Genomic DNA, 23,291 nt, shown 5'->3' with positions numbered 1-23,291 from the left:
CACGACTTAAGTTCCGACCAACACAAAAACCGCCCGGCGAACGTCTTAGACGTTAATCATATCACAACCAGAATTGTCATTTGTATTCCCCTAACATTTTATTTGGCGGCACGCACCTGTTACTGACGAATAAATCAAAGTCGGTTTTTACCAAGAACTGGAATGAAAATGCCCGGAACCATTTTTTTTTTTACCCGGACCGGGAAACCGACCGTACATTTGGCTGTGCCGATGGGGCCCTGATAGGCTAGTGTGTGCTACGTTCGCTCACTTTAGTTTTTTTAACTTCTACCACTTTCATCATAATAACGACAACGCTGTTATTGTCACTACACTCGTAACTATTTCGTACACAGTGGCCGAAGCTCGTCATGTTCGCCAAACCCCTAAGAATAAAGTCTAACACGGCCATCAAGGGCTCTGATCGGTGAGTGAATGAATGGGTTTGCGACTTTACGTGGCCTTGCAATTAGGTTAATACTTTTAATTACAACTCCAATGTTTTGTTGCAATGTTGACACTGTTATAATTCGTGAGCCTGCCTCGTCCTGAACTCCCTTGAACGAGTCCTCGCCCCCCCCCCCACCCCACGTGGTTTATTTCTCCAAAGTGATGCACCTAGCCTGGCACAGACACCAAATGTTGGTATTTCTGCAGGGCTGGATACTTCTGCTTGAGCAACCAACAGGGACGGTTCTTAATAACCAACGACACACTCTTTTACAAGAGGGGGCATGACGCGAAAACTCACCGTGTCTACATTGTGTGCAAGTGCACCTAGCTTGGCACGGGATCTATTGTTGGCAGCGTTGGTCGTGAGCCATGACAGGTCAGGGCATCTATTCTTGCAGCGCTGACCAGAGTCAATTTGCGTATTGGGAGAATAGTAAACGTTGCGTAACTTACACACACTGTGATTGAATAAAGTTGAGTTATTTATTTCACTTGCTCCTGGAAACCCAGTGAATTGCAAACGCATATCGTAGAACATTGGCATCCAAAACAGACAATCTGCCCGTTGAGCTTAACCGAAATGGGGAATATTTTTCAGATCCCCAAAAAATAGTTGTCAATTTTAACCTTCATTTTTCTGAAGCTGGTAGTCTTTTTGATTATGTATTGGGAGTCACCCCTGCTCCTGCAAATTCCAACACCCCTGTCCAAACATTAAACGAATTTAGTTTCCAACCAATCCACGAAAGTAATGTTCTGAAACAACTGTCCTACCTCAGAGGGTCCTCCTCTACCGGAGCAGATAGTATTCCCGTCTTTGCTCTACTAACTGTTGGTCACCTAATATACCAACCTATAGCCCATATTTTCAACCTGTCCATCAAATAAGCATCAGTTCCTCTAGAATGGAAACATTCCTATGTCCGTCCACTTCACAAAGGGGGCCCTAAAGATGATCCCAATAACTACCGACCTATCTCAATTTTGTCCCCATTGATGAAAATTTTAGGAAAAAAATTTAACTACCAAATTAGCAGTTTCCTGTCCACCAACAATTTACTACATCTAAAACAATCTGGGTTCCGAATAAAATACAGCACCACATCTGCTGCATTAGACTCTTTGAATCAAATTTACAATAGCCTTGATAATAAGAAGTACTGTGCCTGTCTTTTTCTTGACCTGTCCAAAGCTTTTGATACAGTAGACCACAACACCCTGCTTAGTAAACTAAGTTGCCTCGGTTTTTCCGAAAACAGTACAATGGTTAAAAAAAATACCTCTTTTCTCGCACCATAACTGTATTCACAGATGGTTGGAGGTCAAACAGTGTTAAGATAACAAAAGGGGTTCCACAGGGTTCCATCCTCGGCCCCCTCTTGTTCTCTCTTTATGTCAATGACTTGGGCACTGACCTGGATCATTCCAGGGTAAATCTTTTTGCAGATGACACGATACTGATTACTGCTGGCCGCTCTCTGGATGACGTGATTGCTAAGCTCCAGGGTGATTTCAACAAACTACAACATCAGCTAGTTTCTCTTAAACTAGTCCTGAATACCTCCAAAACCAAGGTGCTATGCTTCTCACCGGGACTAAAGCAGGAAGTTATTTTTCCCCAATTACATTCCTTGAATAATTATCAAATAGAGCAAGTCAAGATCTATAAGTATCTTGGGGTCATCCTGGATTCAAAACTTAATTTTGAAGATCACATTGATTATATTGGTAAAAAGACAAAAATAAAAATTGTTTTTCTGTATCGACACAAGCACTGCTTTCCCCCAATGTTCCGTTTGGAATTGACTACTGTGACATCGTGTATAAATCAGCCCCAAGTACTGTACTGAAGAAGCTTGATTCCATCTATCATTCGGCCTTAAGATTTGCATTGAACTGCCTATATAGGACTCACCACTGTGATCTCTACATTGGGTCAAACTTAACATCTCTTAATGTTCGACGGCTTGTGCACCAGATCTTATTTATTCACGATGTACTTACAAAAAAATCCGCAGACTACCTACTGGATCCCCTCTCTGTTTCAAAGAATAAATTTGACCTCAGGTCTTCGCTCATTTACCAGCTTCACATTCCCTATTGCCGTACAAAAACCGTAGGAAGGGCCTTTGCTATTGATGCCCCCAGGGTCTGGAATGCTATTGCCAATAAACTGCAACTTGAATCACTACCTATGAGATCTTCACTCAAAACTGCTCTAGAGGAGTTGTACACCCCTAGCTGCCACGGCTATTCAGTGGCCTAAAATATGGATCTAGATTTTGGTGTTATAATTTATTTATGTAGTTTATTGTTAAAAATTCGGTCACAGTCCCTATGTTCACTGTTACATTGCATTTATGGCTTTTATTTTGGTGATTTCGAAAATGTTTTTTTTGGTTTTGGCCATGTTTTTTTTATTGTAGTACGGAGTTAGACTGATGGCCTTAATCTTAGTTGTCTTGTGGTTGTTGTTGTTTGACTTGCATCCCACTGGGATTTTTGCATACACCGTTGGTGTACGGTGCTATTTCAGGAATATTTTGATGTTTTTTTTCCTGGATTTTCTGTTTGCACAGTCACATAATCACTTTGAGATGTTTTCTTGTTCATGTTTTTGTTTGTTGCGGTTGCACCCGATTCAAGAGTCGAATGGCTCACAGGGCTATACCAAATAAATGAACTAAATGAACTATTTCATTAAACGTCTTTTAATGCAACCCAGCGGGGTGGAAACGCTAAGTGTGCAGCCCAGAAATTGATTGCTCACGCCCCTGCTAGCGGAACGGCGCCCGAGGGGTGGCTGGGCATCTTTGGAAGATGTGCGAGTACCCACACTTTACCCCACCACCACCACCACGTCGACGGACTGCGGTGTAACGCATTTAAACTGCTGGTTCGACAAAGGCGGCGGTGGCGGGGGGCAAATTCAGGAAACTTGCACCATTATTTAACTACTATACCGAGAGATTTCAGTTTCCATTTATTAGGTATAACCCCGTGAGCCATGTGGCTCTTGACTCGGCTGGAACCGCAACAAAACAAAGACATGAACAAGAAACATCTTAAAGTTAATTTTTCGATTTAAAGCTTTCGTTACTGCAAGGATTCATCTTCTTGGTTCTTTCGGTAAAGTCACGTAGAATGAGAATAAAACAAGGAAGGAACAGAACTGTCGGGACGACAGCGCTTACATTGAAGCACTGTCGTCCCGACAGTTCTGTTCCTTCACCTGAAGAAGGCTACTTGTGTTGTGGCCGAAACGTCGTGAGAATTTTATTGTCTTATTTTGTTTTATTCTCATTCTACGTGACTTTACCGAAAGAACCAAGAAGATCTTAAAGTGACTACACGCAACAGAAAAATCCTGGAGAAAAAAAACAGCAAAAGTCTTCCAGAAAAAAACACCGTATTTCAACGCTGTGTACAAAAATCCTAGTGGGATGCAAGTCAAACAATAACAACCATAAGACAATTTAGGTGAAATTTATCAGGTTAACTCTGTACTACAACAGAGATGGAATCGAACCGGTAACCTCGGGGTTCCAGATCCAATGCGCGAACCATTACGCCACGGCATCATCATTGAATTGGAGAGCGGCGCCTGTAGACTTGGCTGACTTAAGTGTTGGCTAACGGAGCCTTTGCTATGATGAAGCTCCCACGAAATGTTATGAGAGTGAACATATTCCAATGCAGGACCCTCCCGATAAACAAGATTGAACTCACAGATGCTTTCCTAGATTAGTTTGGGATTATTTTACGCAATGTAACATTATTTTAAATTTTCACGTTAAATTGAGGATTGTGTCGGATTGCAAAACGCAATTGTAGTGTAAAATTAAAATGGTATTGGTCATAATGACTTTGGTATTTGCGCCATCTTCATAGGGCAAGGCCATTGCAAAGGCGCTTTGTTCACAGACAATTATAGTCAGCAGTGGTTTCAGAATCGGAGGGGACGTTGTTACGTGGATTTAGCCGGTTAGGTGATTTGCGAGTCATTTAAACATTTGGCAAGGGGGGTCTACAAGCCACTTCCTAGCCTATCATCTGTTTTATGTCCCCTCGTCCTCTTCGTTCACAATCTTCTCTGTCTCTCGCTGTCCCTCCTTCTCCCTCATGCCCCCAAATATTGTGTTCAATCCTTCCTCCTTTCACCCCTCCACTGGAATACACTTTCTCCTGTACATTCAGCAGTCCCCCTCCTTCACCTCTTTTCTTTCCTCTCTCAAAGCCTCACCTCTTCTCCATTTCCTTCCTCTTCCCTCCCCTCGACCCTCTACTCCTTCCCATCCCTCCCGTACCCTTTCGTGACTCCCGTGTGCCCTCTGTTACGGCCACTGATTCCCCGGCCCTTTGCGCGTCCCTACCATCTAAATAACAATGCATTTGTTACCGCTTTTTAAACTACGTAAAGCGCCTTGAGCTAAGGCGCTCTGTAAATATGAAATAATATGTTTGTCTTGACCGTGGAGCCCTCTTTGGTGTGGCGAGCAGGCGAAAGCTGCGTGCCGATGTGGGCCGCGCACTTCCATCGCTGTCGGCCGAGGAGCTAAGTGCTCTCGTGCCACAGAAGGAGGACATGAGTGTGGTGCGGGCGTACGCGCACAAGGGCGACATTGTCACCATCTACCTGCTCAACTCCAACCCCGTCTTCTTTGAATGGGAGAAGCGCCTCATTCCCACGGGTACATGGAGAAGTTTCCATCCGATTGGTCACCGGATAGCTGTGTGTTACTACTTGGCGTGTAACGATGCACCGATCCGGCAATTGAAATGGATTCTGTTAGTCTTATTTTTATGGGGTTTTTTTAGTTTTATTCTAATTGTGCTGGCTGTGTCGTGTCATTAGACAAAGTATCTCTCGCAGAGCAGTGTAACCCTTCGTGTTAGAGAACAACACACAGAAGCGGATATCGCAGAGCTACCTCGTGAGATCCATTCAAGTGACCTCTGGTTTACTTGGTAGAGGGCAGCACAGAGTAATATACATCGCTGATAGTCAAATTGGTATTATACTGGTAGGAACCTCCTGGTTACACCAGCCCACAGGGGATTATTGTGTCCGTCTGTCCGTCGTGCATCCAAAAATACGAGGGGTGGGGCTGGGTGGAGAGGGGAGGGTGGGGAGGGGCTGGGTGGGGAGGGAGAGGCTGGGGAGGGGAGGGTGGGGAGGGGCTGGGTGGGGAGGGGAGAGGGGAGGGTGGGGAGGGTGGGGCTGGGTGGGGAGGGTGGGGAGGGGCTGGGTGGGGAGGGTGGGGAGGGGCTGGGTGGGGAGGGTGGGGCTGGGTGTGGGTGGGAGGGGTGGGGCTGGGTGGGGAGGGGCTGGTCACCCCGTGGTGCCCTTATAAAACTCAACGTTTAACCCTTCTCACGCCGGCTTGTGCCCGCCCTCACAGTCGGGCATATTTGCGGAATGCACCACGTGGTGCCGCCGTGTGACCCTGGCCATTGACCGAGCAACCCAACGTTCTTACCAGCTCCCTCCGCAGGAATGTATTTAATGCTCTGAGCTGGAATTTATAAAAAATTAAGTGCAGAACAAAATTCCACGTGATCTTTTTTCGTGTGAAGTCATTGTTCACCAGGCTGAGACCATCAGCTCGACACACGTGAGAAGCCAATTTAATAAAGGATGGCTGCCCTGGATCCTAACCCATGATCTCAGTCGTGCCAGCACAGCACTCTCATCTCTTTAGCCACCCGGCCACCTTCACTCAATTCAGACGTAAAAGAGTACAGTACTGGGGAGACGAAGGCTGTGTGTTACTGGCCACACCACCAACTTGTGTCCCTTTACGGCCTTGGTAGGTGCTCGCTCACGACAGTTTCTCCAACATTCTACGATGCTAAATGGGGATATTTGCCTTTGCTTGGTGTTTTTACAGTTTACACTCTGTGGAATCTCCCAGACATGATGCCAGTCTTCACTACATGGCCTCCTGTGTTGGAGAGGCTGCTTGGTGGAGCAGGTATGGAACCTTGACCATGCTTACATCAGGATTGTTCATATATTTCTTGGTGCATGACATATGTATTGACATATGTATTAACATATGTGACACTATGTGTCACGCTTCCCAGCGTTATGACTTCTACTCTTTGTTTTGTTCAGTAAAGTCACGTAGGTAAAAAAATATAAAATAAAATTTAAAAAAATAAAAGATATAAAATGAATGAAAAATAATATATATTTTTTTATGTTTTACCTGTGTGACTTTACCGAAAAAACCAAAGAGTATGATTCCTTGCAGTCACGAAAACTTCAAATCTAGAATGTTATGACTTCTCCTTTCCTCTGATATTTTCCTCTAGTCAATATTTCACCTATCTATTATTAATCTCTTGCCGACAGTTCCCTCGTTTCTCTCTGTTATTTACCATCTCTTTCATCTCACTAATCCATGCAACTTTTTGTCTCTGTCAGCCATATCTCTCTGCCGGCCTTTATTCAACGGGCCACTCTCAGAACCTTTGCGGGCCAGATGTGGCCCACCAGCCGCCTCTTGAAGAGTCACGCTTTACGTGACACACAGATGCCAGACATTTAATTAGGATCCACATAATTCAGCAGGGAAATCCTGAGACTCAATAAAGCAACTGCGGAAATTGGAAACAAACCAAAAAAATGTGTTCCGTGCACATCAATAACTCTACCTTGTAAGAAAAAAATACATACATTATGCTGACATTTTAAGCATTGGACCTATAGACGGAGCAGTAAATTGCCATCTTTTCTCTATTTTAAATGCATGTTCCTTAGTTTTCTTGGTAATTATGTTACGGGAGAAGCAGTCCCATAATTTATTCAAATGTTAAACAAATAACATTTAAAACGGGGGATGTACCAGCTCGTACAGTCTGTTTCTCCTTAACTAAGAAGCACTCACTCACATTGAGTCATTAAAAGTGGATCCTCAAAAGGTACTTTAATCACTCAGCCCCCGTATTGCTCCCCTGCACATGTTATAGATCCTAAATATGTTGCGCAAGAGGCGGTGGCTTGGAGAGGCCTACATCCAGCTGTAGATGGTTGGCGATGATGATTCATACAAACGATACACCTTTAATATTAGACTGTTCAAATTTGGGAATCAAATTGTGACCTCAAATAGAAACAATTCATACACTAGTAGCATACCTGTCAACCCCTTATCAGTGCCCTACCTTATTACAGACCAATACAGACCTTAATTGGTCACCCCGTGCCTCTTATAGATCTCAACGTTCATCCTACAAAGTCACATCACAAGGGAGAAACAGAAACAGACAATGTTTTTTTTTCCCGTATTGAAACGGCTGTACGCCGCATGGACCTGGAAACTCAATTTCCCTGTACAAGAATACGGCGAAACCGTATGGGTCGATAGGTATGATAGTAGTGGCGGGTGAGAGTGAATCGTTTCATGTCGTTAACCCCGGCATCGTTTTGTACTTTGCAGTGTTCACATTTCCCACTGGAGGGCGTAAGAGCCTCCTGCTGTACACAGCTCGTTGTGTATGAATGCATTCAATAAATAAAGCAACAGACACGTGATTATCTAAGCACACAATCATGTTACCTGCACAGCCGAGCACATCGCTCCATCGTAAATGTGTTCAATTACATTTCACCTTCCGTTCAGTGCTAATGAGAACATTCTCATTGGACGTATTGTACAAATGCGATTGACCTTCATTGGTGCCCTGTTAAAGGAGTGGCATAGGAAAGTGGCTAGCTGGTAAATATACAGAGGCTGGCGTTGAGTCATGCCCTTTTCCTGTGAGCCATATGCTGCAGTGAAATCTTATTTTGACTCCCCCATGCTGGAGTTTTATGTGGAAACTGGCACCGTGGTATCGTATTTCCCCCCACTGCGTTGTACAATTCACGAAGGCCTGTCTCAACTGGCCGTTGGCTCGCAGAGACGTGAGACGCAGCCGCTGTGCCGTCCCCGTGTCTCGGAGTCGTGCGCTTGCCTCATTAAAACGATGGCCGGCGCGATGGAAGAAGCGTGGCCCAAATAAAACCCAGCGGGCGCCACTGTGCAGAGGCAGCCGGGGCGTGTAAAAGGAGCTGTGAGGACATCGCGCCTATGTGTGCGCTGCTTTGAGGCAAGCGACTGCCGTTTGATTGAGGAGTCATTACACGCCGAGTGTGTCAAAGGGCAAAAAAAACCCCAACAAAACAGACCACTGACTCTCATGCAGGTTTTATGCTATGCACATTCCCCGTTTTTAAATGCAAAATTGTATCCATGTGCTCCCTAGCTTTCATGAATAACCTATAGTGGGCTCTGCACGTTTTCTAGCCCCTTTAGCATGGCATTCCGCCGGAGGCGATTTCCTCCGTTCATTGTTTGTAGGGATCGTATGTGTGTAATCATTTAGCACAGGATTGAAAGAAATGTAGAGGGTTAGGCCAACCCTGCCCTATGAATAAAACCAATCAACCTCCGTGCCATAATTTTTGGGTGCGCCAACTTGATGTTTGTTTTCAGAGAACTCTCTACAAAAGCATTGACTCTTCTATACATATATATAATTTGTGATGTGTTCACGATTGTCGGTTTAATCCAAATAATGTAGCCTAGATGAGACACTGTGGACAATTCTAGATTTGAAGCTTTCGTGACTGCAAGGATCTATACTCTTTGGTTCTATTCGGTAAAGTCACGTAGGTAAAAAATTATAACAACAAAAATCACGACGTTTCGTGATGTATTGTGGCCGAAACGTCGTGATTTTTGTTGTTTAAATTTTTTACCTACGTGACTTTACCGAATAGAACCAAAGAGTACATTGTGGACAATGTGAATGTTATTCTTGTTTCGGGTTGATACAAAAACACGCCACCGGAAGTGATGTCACTTCTATGACATCACTTCACGATGTCACTCATTTCCTTTTCAGGGCAAAACGATGTCACGTGGCGTGGTGTGACGTAGCTGTTAGCACAGAGACTATTTCATGTAGTACATAATGTAAACGATGCGAAAATCCCCAAAAAAAGATCCATAGTTTTTATTAAAAATCTGAAACTTTGGAATCTGATTTTTGTTCTGACACTTATGCCAAATATATTTTAGTAATTTAAAGCTACGAAAAAATGATTGAAATTTTTATCAGAAAGTCGGTCATTATTCTCTATCACGAATAAGCAAAAACTCTTTTTTAGAACTGATTTTTTTTGTTAAGTTTGTTGTCCTTCCCCCACACGTCTGATCAGCACAGTTGGTTACGTACGGTGCGAAAGAACTTCAACATACATGCAAACAACACATTCGTCACCGAATAATGAATATATTGCTTTGTTTAGCTATTGACATCTCACTGCATTGGCATCCCATCATCGGTCCACATGAAGGATAGTGTAAAAATGTAAACTAAAGTGTTACCATTCTATTCCTCACCATTGTCATTGCCATAAAGATAAAAGGTGCCTTAACATGTATTACATTGCGAACATACCCTGCTTTTAGTGCACTTAAAACATTCCTGGAAATATTTGTACACGTGCAGGTCTGTTTTAACAAGGTGTATGATCTCAGTTGGTTGTCACCTTGTTTTAAATTAAGGATGATGTCAATCCATTGGCTTTCTGTGGGATCAACGGCAAGCGCCACCAAACGCATCGTCCGCTCTTGGCACTGGGCAATAGGACACCGGTGTGCGCATTGTGCGACACTGCGAGATGCAAATCCCCAATTAGGCCGTGCATGGGTAAATTTAATCCAAATGCCATTCGGGCTCGTCTATAGTTTCCAAATCTTATTACGCAGCAGGTCGGCGCACACACCGAGGGACGAGCCCGTTTCATTTGCCGTGACTCATAAGCCTGCATTGCATTCATAATCCCATTGCTGCATTTCTGTAGAATAGCCCATAGACCCACACTGTGCACACACTGTGCGCATGCGTTTATAATAACAATGCAATGACTATACACGGCTCGTGTGTAAATAATCATCATTCAGATTTATAATGCGTATTCCATCCTAGGATCCCAATGCGCAATGCATGGAAAGCAGGAAACAAAAACATAATCAGGGGCAGCCTACCAAACTTATGAGGGAAGGCCACTTTAAAGAGATGGGTTTTCAAAGCAGACTTAAATATATCTGCCGACTCTGATTTCCTGATTTCAAGTGGCTAGACGTTCCGAACATAGCTTGGGTGCCACGCTAACAAAAGCATGATCGCCCAACGAGAGCAACCTAGACCTGGGAGAACTGAACAGTTGGAAATCAGGAGATCTTAAGGACTTTGAAGGAATATATAAATGCATTAGTTCCTGCAAGTAATGTGGGCTGAGCGCTCTTAAAACCTTATAGGTTAATAGCAGTATCTTAAAATCCACTCGGAATTTGACCGGTAGCCAATGAAGGGATAAGAGGACTTGGTGTCATGTGCTCACGGAATGGTGCACGTGGTGGTGTAAGCACTCTCGCAGCTGCATTCTGAAGAAGCTGGAGACTGGCCACTACTTTGCTCGGTATCCTAAGAAGTGAGGCGTTGCAGTAGTCGGGATAATACAAAAGCATGGGTCAGTTTGTCCCAAGTCAGCAGGTGACAGGAAGCGATGCATATATGTGCCTCAATGGACAATGACTGGTAAAACTGAACACCAAGGTTTCTGACCTCCCTTGTGAGACTCACATCGTGACCATAAGTCAACAAACGAGGCGAAACCAATTTTATGAAGATGCAGAGGGGAGCCGACGAATATGCCTGTGGCCCCATGGGTGTGCGCCTTTGCTGTGTTCCATTTACTTGAAGAGAGAAAACATTTCAAGGGCAATGGACAATGGAGTTTTCTAGTAAATGTGTGGATTAATATAACGACTACCATCACATTTTTTTATTTAAAGCTTTCGTGACTGCAGGGATTCATATTCTTGGTTCTTTCGGTAAAGTCACATAGAAGGGAAACAATAAAATAGTAAAAATATAAAACAATAAAATTCTCACGACGTTTCGACTGGAACACAAGCAATCATCAGCAGGTGTGAAAACCACCTGATATTTTATTGTTTCCCTTCTACGTGACTTTACCGAAAGAACCAAGAATATGACTACCATCACCTTTGTTTTTAGCCAGTGCTTCATTGTGCCCTTGCGTGAGTCACACCAACGCATGGTCTCGTTCGCATTTGATACAAAAATAGCGGGCCATTTATCGCTCACCCGCGTTGACAATCCCCCTCACCCCTTCGATCTGATGGGAGCTCCCACGCTCGCTCTTGCAACGAAGCAGCAGCAGCAGCAACAACAACAACAACAAAAAAACGAACCTCGCCAATTCGGGCGCCTGAAATCCACGTGCAAAGACGGGCGGGCGGGCGTGCGCGCGGATGGACGGACAGAAGCCGCGATTTCGACGTCTCGATTATTCCTCCTGATGCCGCGGGCGTAAAAATACAATTGCACTTTTTTTTTTACGATGGGGGGGGGGGGCGGTAGGGGAGCGGGTCGGGTGGGTTGGTTTGGGACGTGCATTCGCATCGCCAACACGAGTACCAGCAATTACGGACCACCCCTGTCACCCGCTGCTGTACCGCCTAGGCCCCTCCTGTCAATGCGCGGCATCATAGTAGGTGGAAAGGAATGGGGATTAGCGACTCGGTGGAGCGGCGGGGACGGGCGGGGAGGGTGGTGCAGTTAGGGTTGAGAGTGCCTCTTGTGAAAAGATATGGGGGATTTGACGGGGAGTCGGAGGAGGAGGAGGAGGCGTTTGTGGTGAGCGAGTGGCTTTGTAGTGTTGGTGGGGGGGGGGAGTGGGTAGGAGGCAAGGCAGCGGTCGTGGGGAGGGGAGAGCGAGGAGGTGGGAGGGGGAAGCAGTGCTGATATGTTTCACTGGCTGTGCACCCGGTTGCTCTAGGCATGAACCCGTTTCACCCCGACAGCGAACCCAGTCAACCCACCAAGCACTCGGCCCCGTCCCCCTGGGCGCGCCACCTCGGTGGGTCACGCGGGTTTGCCTTGCCGCCTATCTGTGTCGACGCGGGGTCGAGCGAGGGCGTTGAGGACACGCCTGTGCGATGCAGTCGCCTGCACCCAGGTCTGTTGTTATCAGGCACCCAGTGTGGACACCTATAACGTGCACAAGGGGCAGGCAGGCGGGGAAGGGGGGTAAAGGGGTTTGTGGCTCGTTCATGTAAGGACCCCCGAATATTTAATCCCAGCTTAGTCTGCAAGGAGTTGCTCCCCATAAAGACAGAGACATTTGTTGATTTGTGCGTGGAGACCTGTGTGCGGTGTTGACGTCTTCGCTAAATCCGTCCAGCGATCTAGCTTCAGTTTGCAATTCCCGTCGTTGTTTTTGTCACGACGCAACGAGGATGCAGATTTATTTTTTCGTCCGTCGTTTGGTTGATTTAGCTTTTGTTAGATTCCGTTCGACGCGTTGACAACGCCGCGCTAATTGTTTATTTGTGCCGTCGCCTAACGCTCGGCGTTGCGGTGGTACGTAAGTGCGGCAGAGCAATTGAGGCACCCAGTTCAAATTGACTTGCTCTAAATGTCCAATTTAAATTATATTAGAAACTGATGATAAATTGTAAGCCTGGATGAGCACGTTGCCTGTGCATGCGTGCGTCCCGCATCCAGAGGTTGGCTCCTGGCCCTGCAAGAGCCCCGATTAGCACGGTTGGCTACGTACGGTGCGAAAGAAGTTCAACATACGTACAAGAGGAGGCGCTGATTCCATAGAGGTGCATCTGTCTTAGCTAATACGGCCCACCAGTGCAGCTTTTAACTGTTGGGCAAATCCACACCTTTACTAAAGCTATTGCCTCATTGAGTTAAAATAAATAGCAAATTCCCTTTTTGCACGAATAAATATAACCTTTTACACGTGATAATCAAAACGCTGTCCGCATTGATGTGGGAGATGATTGACGTGGATTCTATTATCCGCGATGTTATCCGTAAATTTACTCCACTCCATGCAATAAAAATATACGGAAAATAGGAAAAAATTTCTGATGAATTCAACATGTCTATGTAAATTTACCCATAACAGGAGTTCAAGTGCATGCCAGAAAAAATTGCTTAGCAAGATCCCCGGATAAACCGCGGATAACAAAATGACTTTGACGTGCGACTTAACCTCAAGGCAATTTTTTTTTTCGCAAATAATAGGAAAGGTGTCCACTGCCCATCCAATAAGAGGCGGTTTTGAAGGGAGGAGTAAATGTCAAGCGTAATGAGTGGACATTTACTCCTCCGTTCACTGCCCGTGCGATGCATATTACCTACTAGGGATGTCCTTGACGTGCGTGACGTCACTCCTCGTTGACCAGCCCCCCTCATTAACAATCATGAACAGTCTTGATTTGAAGCTTTCGTGAATGCAGGAATCCATATACTCTTTGGTTCTTTCGGTAAAGTCAAGTAGGTAGAAATAAAATAAAATAAATCACAACGTTTCGATCGCAACACAAGCAATCTTCATCAGGTGGAACAACCGCAGCAAGAACAAATGCTGTGGTTCCACCTGACAAAGATTACTTGTGTTGCGATCAAAACGTCGTGATTTGTTTTATTTTACGTTAATCATGAACAGGTTACGTCCTCCACATGGACCCGTCCCTCATTAACAAACATGCGCGGGTGACATCACTCCGCATGGAGAACCCCCTCATCAATAATCATGAGCAGGTGACGTCAATCCACTTCGAACAGCCCCGCTCATTATGTTTGAGAAAGCAAGATGAGGTTTAAAGTTTTTATGTTTTTTTACTCATCGTTATTCGTGTTTATGTTGAACTTTTTTCTCGTCTGTTGACCGTGTTGTGTCGCTCAGCACGTTGTGCGCTGTGTATGTGGGGAACGGTAGTGCCGCTGTTAGTGCCCTGCGCTACGAACCGAGTTTAGTTCCTTCTGACGGCCTCCACCGGTGATCATTATCTGAACCGCTCTTGGGCCTCCCCTAGGTCGACAGCCTCAAATGAGTATCAGGCGAGGTTTGTAAACATCGCCAATGGGGGGACAAAGGCGGTCGGCCGTGGTGCTGGCCACCCACCCTCTCGTGTGCCGTGCCGGCCTTCATAGGTGCTGCTAATCGCTAACAGCACTTGTCCCTACAGTCTCTCAAGACTATTGGGGCAAGTCTATATATTTCTTTAAAAGGGAAATTTGTGAATATGTGTGTCTGTTCGAAATGTTTAGCATACATCCCGACATGCAACAAACTTGAAATTTGGCATGTGGGTAGTTTCCAGACTGTAAAAAGTATAAAAATAGACTTTTGTAATTTTTTTTGCAGGGGGGCGCAATAATGGATATATTTTGCGCGGCAAGCGAGTAGTGACGTCACACCTGTGATGTCACCCGCATGCGGCAGCGTTACGCAGTGTGCCTGCAGACGTCACGCCCCCCCCCCAACCCTCTGCGTAGGCCGTGTGTTAATAAAAGACAAGAATCCAAGTCTCGGGCGAAGCCGGGTAGTATAAAGCTAGTCCATTATAAAAGGCCGCTGTTCCGTTTGTCCGTCAACTAGATTAAAGGAGCCTTTCAGAAGGCCTGAAGCTAAAAAGTGTGGACCCCCCCCACCTTCAGATTTGTGGGTAAAAAGTTGACCCAACAGCTTTCCAAAAATTGTCAACCCCCCCCCCGAAAAAAGAAATATATTTTGTAAGCATGAATGCCTACAACAACAACAACCGCCATTCGTCACTAAGTGGAGGTGTCGTCACCACGACGCTTGTGCCAGGCTATGTGCACCTTGAGCCCACGTAAAGTGTTGAACGCCCACTGGCAGGAGGTCACGGGGCAGACCCAGGTGCCACGGGTCGACTGACTGAGATGACCGAGATGACTGGCTGATGCACCACCTGTGCCCCCTACTGTGCCAACTTGCTGTGCGTTAGCCACCCGGCGCTCCGCTCATTGTTGTGAGCGTCGCTCCTCCGCCCTCCGTTGTTGTCGGAGGGCGACTGCCTCCAACTGGCCAGTAGCGTCCTTCACGAGCCTCCTCCACAGAGGCCGATCTTGACACCGCTGATACCAATCATTGGCAAGTCCACTCAGCTCCACATCCTCCTGTACCACATCACTCCATCTCTTCTCCAGCCCGTGCCACGCCCGTTTCTCCCCCTTGATCCGGCCGAACAAAAGCTGTTTCGGCATGCGGTGGCTGGGCATGCGGGCTACATGGCCCAGCCAACGCAGCCTGAATGCCTACACACCCAGTAGTACAGGAATACGTTGCACTTTCGTCTGGTTAGGGACCAGAGCATGGACGAATTTCAAAAATGGACGAATGTCAAAGCAGAGCCTTTATTTAGCTTGCAAATTTATTTTGGACGGCGAAAAACGTACATGCAAATAACTACAGTAACTATATAACACAACCTAAGTAAACAGAAATAAAATAAACATGAGAATACATAAAAATTGTACTAAATCTTGTGCGAGGTACGCCTAGCTTGCTACTTATATCACCATGGGACATGCCTTGCTCATTAAGTTATGTCAAGCTTTTCTTGCAAATTGAGAACCTTATTGGTTATTTTAGCTTTACTATCACCACACTTAGGACCCATTATGAATATATTAAAAGCACAAATATGAGTCTTTTACAGGGACCACAAAAATAAGCACAGTATGAATACTGTACACGTGTTTTATAATCACAAAAATAACTATGAACACTGTAGTATTATACTATTATCACAAACATTACTGAATTGTTTACAGTATAATCACAGAAATAAGTACAGTATACCTACTATAATCACCCACGAATGTCCTTAACGCTCGTGACGTCACTCCACATCGAACAGGCCCCCTCATTAATAATCATGAACAGGTGAAGTCCTCCAATTGGACCCCCCCACCATCATTAATTATAATTAGTGGCTGACGTCACTCCACATGGGGGGGGCGAGGCGCCTCCTCCCCCCTCCTCGGCGTCAACTCACAACCCTCACTACAAAGGCAGAACCCTCACGTCACGTGATCTCCGTCACGCTGTTGTTGAGACATCAAAGTAAAAAGGACGTCATGATGAACAAGGGATTATATCCTTAACATGAAATAAGTCTGTGTCACCGCGCCCTTACTAATTGTACACGAATGGATGCAACGAATATCACGTAGCGGTCTGCATTTCGCTTGCAAGTTTCAGATGTACTGCAATACACCCGTCCTTGGACGGGCAAAAGGCTAGTACACAGAGGCTATGCGTCAGCTACAATATAGCAGTGGTGTCACACGAGCTCTAACGAGATACGATTATAACAACCGTAGCAACGTACTTACGTAAGTGCAACAATGAATCTATCGCACGACCGTGAGCCCAGGTGGGTTCATCGGGAGAGTGAGCGGCTTACAATCAGGATTCGAGTTCAAATCCCGGTTGGGGTTTGAACTCAGCCCATCATCCTTCCCGGGTGTTTGTGAAATTAACACCGAGTTGTGGGGGAAAGTCAACAGTGCTTGTGTAGTGGGTTCGAATTAGGTGCGCACACACACAGCTTGGAGGCAACACTATTAGAACGGTAAGTAATATAACACCGTACATAAGGTGGTGACCACCTTCCTCAACTCACTAACACTCTGGAACACTCTGGAACACTATACAGCGTGACCCAGGCAGGCAACGGGCTGCCTGGCCACGGACAATGACACGGGACTTGAGGACCGATGATGTCGTCTTCACTTGGGGTTGAACAACCTCGCTCTGCCTTCACACCCCGCTTATTACCGCTCCGGCGTGGCCGGCTCTGCCCAGGCCACGCCTCCCTTCCCCCACCTCTGGGAAAGTCCGAGTCCTCCACCACGTGACCCCCCAGGCACCCCCTTGGGGCCCCTAGCCCTCGTACGGGCCGACACAGTAGTGACGTCCTATGTCACTACACTAGTCCTATGGAAAAATTCGATCCTTGTACCGGTAATAAGAACGAGGACATTTTACGCCCGCTTGCTCAGGGTTGTAAACTCGAGATGAGCACCTGCGATTGCCGCGGTTGGCTACACACGGCGCGAAAGATGTTCAGCACACGTATATACCAATTGGCTGTGTCGGGTGGTGGCGGGTTTAACGACACATCTATATTCACGTGATCTAACCCGAAAAACCTCTCGTGGATAATATTGGTCGCGAAAGCCCACGTGTTAAACATGCATACAACGTCTCGATGCTCATTTGCGCAGTATTCACCACAAGCCTACGGAGGGCGAGGTAGGTGTTGGTTCTGGACATCTGTGAAAAAGAGCTTCACAGCTCACCGGATTCCTCCGGTATAAATAAAGATTCTGATTCTGGTTCGTGACATCATCGTCGTCGACACTCAGTCACGCTGGCCCGTGGGCTGCTGTGAGTTTTCCAGGGCATTTGAGGATAGATGCCCCACGTTCGCACATTTAAAATTGTTCCATATTTAAAAAATATACATATATCAATGACAGTACTGTCCCGGATTATAAGACACGCTTGGAAGTAAAACACACCCTCAACTTGAGGCCGAGTGTCGGTACATTTATACTAATCTCGTCACACAGACAAAGATCCCCCGTATAACCTCAACAGAAATTTGGGGTAATTGCTGTTAGCGAGTTGCAGCTATGAAGGTAAGCACGGCACACGAGGGGGTGGGTAACCAATACCACTCCTGGCCGCCTTTGTCTCCCTAGTGGCGATGTTTTACACACCGCACCACGTGCTCATTTGGGACCAAGTCGACCTAGGGGAGCTCCAGGACCGGTTCAGATAATCGCCACCTGTGGTGGCCATGAGTGGGAATCGAACTCGGGAATGTCGGTGCGTAGCGCAGCACTCATGAGTGTTGCACTTGCCGCTCCACCCGCACACAGACGTAGTCATTGGAATGAAGCTGGAAAAACCCTCGGGAATTGTGGAAGCTCTCTTTCACAGGTGTCCAGTCTAAACTAGGGTCAGCAATGATGGAATATTACAGAGGAAATTACATACAACGTACGTATGTTGAAATTATTTCACACCTTACGTAGTCCACTGTGCTAATCGGAGGTGTGGGGGAAGGATAACAAACTAAACACAAAAAGCAGTTCTAAAGAAATTAGTTTTCAATCTAGATTTCAAAAGTGCATAGCTCCAGTGGCTTCCTAATATCGAAAGGAAGAGTGTTCCATGACACGTGCTAAAGCATGCTGTGCACTTTGCAGCTTGGGTAATGTTTTTGCCAGACGTCCCATAGAGTCGTGAGTTGCAATGGTAAAAAATCCTCCGTACATGCAACAGTCGTTCAGAAAATTGGAGAAAGCAGCAAAGTAATACAGGGGGGAAAAACAGCAATAATAAACATTCTACAAAGATAAATTACACTTGCAAATTCACAGTTGTCAAATCACATTTTCAAATCAGAGTTGAAAATGTGGCACGCGCACACACCTGGATTAATTGATAAACCCCCAACTTTTGCTTTAAAACCGCATGTTTATAATGTATTAACGTCTCCAACGCTATCATTACTCCCACTGTTAGTGATCCTTACTGTGGATAAATACATTGGCAGACATCGTGGCCTACTGGCTGGGAATCCAACTTCCCAGCTCACTGGGTGCAACGCTGCATTGCACTAAAACACTGCGTCACCACTCCACCCCTCAAATATTTTGTCGAACATGTATTGCTTTTTTTCACTTCTGTCTGCACACTTGTATTTGTGAATGAAATCTAACATTGTAAAACGTATGAATGGGAGAGCGTAAGTCGCACCCCGATTCCCCTAAACCTGCATGCGCTCGCAAGTGTTTTTCTTCTCATCTTAGAAAACACTGCATCCAGCCACTCTTCCATCATTACCACAGCAAGCAATGTCTGCCGTAGAGAATGAATAAGTCACTATTCCCGGTCTCTTTGCACTGGGCCGAAATGGCGTGCAAGAATGGCCGTAGAGAGAGCGATAAACAGGGGAAGGAGAGAATGCGTTAGTATGCAGCCATATGGTTGTGCGTGACCTTAAAGTGCACGTAGCCTGGCACAAGCGCCGTGGTGGCATCACCGCCACTTCCTGGCAAATGGCGATTGTTGCCATGTGTAAACATCGACCACTCGGGAGACAAAGGCGGCCAGGCGTAGTGCTGGCCACCCACCCCCTCTTGTTTCATACCGGCCTTCATAGGTGCTCGCTAACAGCACTTTCCCCAAAACTATGTTAAAGCTATACGGGGTGGGAGGGGGGGGTCTCTGTGTATGTGTATGTGCGTAGCGTTGGCATAGTGGGAAGTCCTACGCTATGAATCAGGCTACTCCAGTTTAATTCCCCGCCATGGCTAACATCAGTGGAGAGTTTATCTCCATATGGCCTTGGTTCCTCCCCTAGGTTGACTCAGCCTCAAGTTATTCCTGTTGCAGCGTGTAAACAGCACTCTGAGGAGACAAATGCGGCCGGGCGTGGCGATGACCACACCACCGGCTCGTGCGCCGTGCCGCTCTTCATAGGTACTCGCTAACAGCACTTGCCCCATGATCCTGAGTAGGCGGCACGGGGGCTCTTAGTCTTAGGGCATGCGGATTCGTGTAGTTGTCTGTGCGGAATGCTGCCATTCTGGATGGAATGTAAAATTGGCCAAAGTGGACAGGCTCGGTCCGTTAATCTCAGTTTATATCTTCCTGGCAGCACACAGCCGGACGCATTTGAATGATTTCTCGAAAAAACATTCTCCTTGACAGTTGAAATGGCCACCCCCAACTCCGCGGGGGCCCCCTTTACCCGTAAGAGTTTCGCTCATTTTAAGTTTGTTTTATTCTCACGGATGAAAACAATAAGTATGATTTGGCATTACTGTAAGTTATTTTTGCAAAGGGGGAAGTCGAGAGTAAGGTTCTCCCGCAGTGAAACGGATAAATCCACAGCAAGGTGCATGTGTGTGTGTGTGTATATATACTCTGCTCATAATCATCATCATCATCAGTCATGATCTATCCACTGCTAGCTGCCCTTAACAGTATATGTATAAAGGAAAAGCTGCTGGACCCGATGATATAACTGGATATCGTCAAAGAAGCGGGGACCATGTGATGTGCCTCATGTGCAAGTCTATGCATAGTTATTAAATGTTGATATGTTTATTTGCTCATACATGTGTTTGGTAGGTTATGATTGTCTGAATTCACTTTTTTTTATCACATTACATGGCATAGCAAGAAAGAAAAGGCATACATATGCCTGGATTCTGTCACGCTTTCACCACTACCCTGTGATGCTCAAAGCAGTCTGAGCAAAAACGTCACATATTGATGGGTAATTCAGTCATAGAAAATTCTTAAGCCATCAGTGAAGTCACGTAGAAGGGAAACAATAAAATAATAAAAACGTATATCATCATGATGATTGCTTGTGTTGCAGTCGAAACATCGTGAGAATTTTATTGTTTTATATTTCCCTGCAGTCACGAAAGCTTTAAATCAAAATATAAATATATTCTTTGTAAGCGTGGCAATCTTGTCGGGTGGTGGAGGGTTATTACGATCATTTTTGCAACAACAAAAAAACCTACAACGTGACCTAACTCAAAAACATATATAGATCCTAGTATTAGCTCCAAAAGCTTACGTTTTACGTTGTACAAAATTGCAGATCTTACAGATAGATGGACAGAGCTGACGCATTAATTATTTTAACTTTGGGTAAAAACGTAACATTTTGAAGAGCTAATTTAAAAACTCATGGTCGGTGTTTGCTGACATGATCGAAACGCACGTTTATAATGCACAAAATCAGCTTTGATGTGGCCGTGTGAGAAAATTATACAAGGATTTACTCGTATAGACAATTCATTTTGTGACCCTCTGAAAAAAAACATCCGCTTGAAGCTAGTTTCTACAGAATAGCAGAGAGAAATGCAGCAAATGCACAGCGAAGTCGTAGGCATACAATAAAGCAGACATGATGTATGTGTACGTGGGTAGGCATAAAATAAAGCAGACATGATGTATGTGTACGTGGGTAGCGTTGGCATTGTGGGAAGCAGCTACGCTGTGAACCCGGCTACTCGAGTTCGATCCCCCGCCATGGCTAGCGTCAGTGGAGAGTTTATCTCCATTTGGCATTGGACCTCCCCTAGGTTGAGTCAGCCTCAAATGATCCCTCTTGCAGCGTGTCAACGGCACTGAGGAGACGAAAGGCTGACCCGGCATGGTGTTGACCACGCCACCCGCCCACGCGCCGTGCCGCTCTTCGTAGGTGCACGCTAACAGCACTTGCCCCATCAGCCTGAGTAGATGTGACCTGGCCACACATGACAGCTCAACGAAGTGGCGTATTGCGTGGAAAGTTATAGCAGCCAAATACTGTGAACGCACGTCTCTACCTGTGGAGGGAAAAACCGGAGGACCCGGAGAAAAAATCCACATGTCCACAGGGAGAGAGACGCGCAAACTCCAAATAAACAGGCAGCGTCAGGGTCGGGATCCAACCCACGACCTCCTGTATACCAGGCGAGGTAGTTCGCATCTCGACACTGTGGCACCCCTTGAATAATGACCGATATCTGCGTGCTGTGGCCACCCTTCCCTTGTGTTGAAGAAGCACCGCCCAAAGCGTTGTGTTGGAGTTTTTTCTCCCCCCACCCCCCTGTCCCCCAACAGCCGGGCTGTCATTTTGCTCGAGATCTTTTTCCACATCAGGCACTGCTTAGCAAAAACTCTCGTCCGTTTTTTTTTTAACGTAGGAAGTTAAAAAGCCCGCAGGGTGGAATGCCGGGGATATCACGTTTCAAAATCATTTTCGACGCTCCCTTCGTTTTGGGTGCGGTGTATTTTTTTTTCGTTCGCCTGTGCGTCCACGTATTTCCTTTAAAGTTTTTTTTCCACGCAACTGTGTTTTGCTTTGCGCGCGCAACCGGCTTCATCCTCCCGAACGGGAGATACACACGCACGGCGCGGTCGCGCGCGCGCGTCCCCATCGCCGACACCGGCGACGTGCAGCGAGCAGCGAGCGCTGTGCCCTGAGCGACGGCGGATGGTTGCGGCGGGCTAACCGGTTTCTCGTCTGTTCACCGCCGACGAAACGTCCGCTCGGCAAAGCGGTGCGCGAAACGCGCCGGGGATTGCGTCTGAATCGCGGTGGCCGCATTGCGACTTGCACCGCTCGGCACGCCGCGCACTAGAACGCCCGTTTCGGGCAGGAAGATCGCCGTCTAATGGCGCGACTGTGGCTGCTTCTGTGCAGCGAGTGCACACGGCTCTGTGGCCCCCATTGAACCGTCGAAAATGGTTCCCGAAAGCGTCCATCGGTTCGCTTTAAAAGACGAAGGTGTGAACGTAATCATACGTCAGTTTAACACGTAGGCTTTCGCGACCACTATTATTCATAATAAAGGTTTTTTTGGGTTAGATCGCGTTATTTATAAATGCTTCGTAACCCTCCACCACCCGACACGGCCAAACAGTAAAAAAATGTGTCACGTTTACAAAGGACAAATAGTTCACTACTTTAGCCCACCGGTGTGTTGAAGAGCGAATCAGCATCATTTAAAATTTGAGTACGACGTTTCGCTGGTAATTACATCCGGCATCATCGGGCAATTCGCCAGAATTATTATGAGTAATCATACGTGTCGAACAAAATTCTGGCGAGAAAAAAACCCAGCAGTGACGAGCTGAATACATGAACGGTCACAATTTTTTCTCAAACGCAGCAGTGGGGAACGGTGCACGCGTTAATATGTCTGCGTGATCTCGCCACATCTCAGAAGCTAGCCTGGTTCAATACTCGGATGGGTGACCACTGGATCTTTGCCAGACATTGTCGACATGAGGGCTGGGTTGCCCAGGCAGTGGACTGTTCTCCAATGCGCGTGCTGGGTTTTTCTCTGGTCACTCCGGCTTCCTATCCACATGATACGAAACACACCCATTGACGGGC

General features: G+C 46.3%; 1 protein-coding gene across 3 annotated transcripts in view; it reads left to right on the top strand.

Annotated features, from left to right (window-relative positions):
* Positions 1–95: 95 nt before the first annotated feature.
* Positions 96–23,291, top strand: part of EIF2D (eukaryotic translation initiation factor 2D) — a 43,680-nt gene continuing 20,484 nt past the window's right edge. The window contains exons 1-4 of one of the 3 annotated variants that reach the window (XM_076073493.1): positions 96–427; positions 4,954–5,144; positions 6,345–6,428; positions 12,317–12,397. In XM_076073493.1, coding sequence (XP_075929608.1) covers positions 372–427; positions 4,954–5,144; positions 6,345–6,428; positions 12,317–12,397 — 412 coding nt within the window. In that variant the 5' untranslated portion in view covers positions 96–371. Of the gene's footprint in view, positions 428–4,931; positions 5,145–6,344; positions 6,429–12,316; positions 12,398–23,291 lie in introns of all 3 variants that reach the window. The other 2 variants (XM_076073495.1, XM_032969678.2) reach the window with 2 other exon arrangements.

This window comes from Petromyzon marinus, chromosome 42 (genome assembly GCF_048934315.1).
Source record: "Petromyzon marinus isolate PM22_M1 ecotype Great Lakes invasive population chromosome 42, UKy_Petmar_22M1.pri1.0, whole genome shotgun sequence".
NCBI classification, from domain to species: domain Eukaryota; kingdom Metazoa; phylum Chordata; class Hyperoartia; order Petromyzontiformes; family Petromyzontidae; genus Petromyzon; species Petromyzon marinus.
This window is presented reverse-complemented; position numbering and strand designations above follow the sequence as displayed.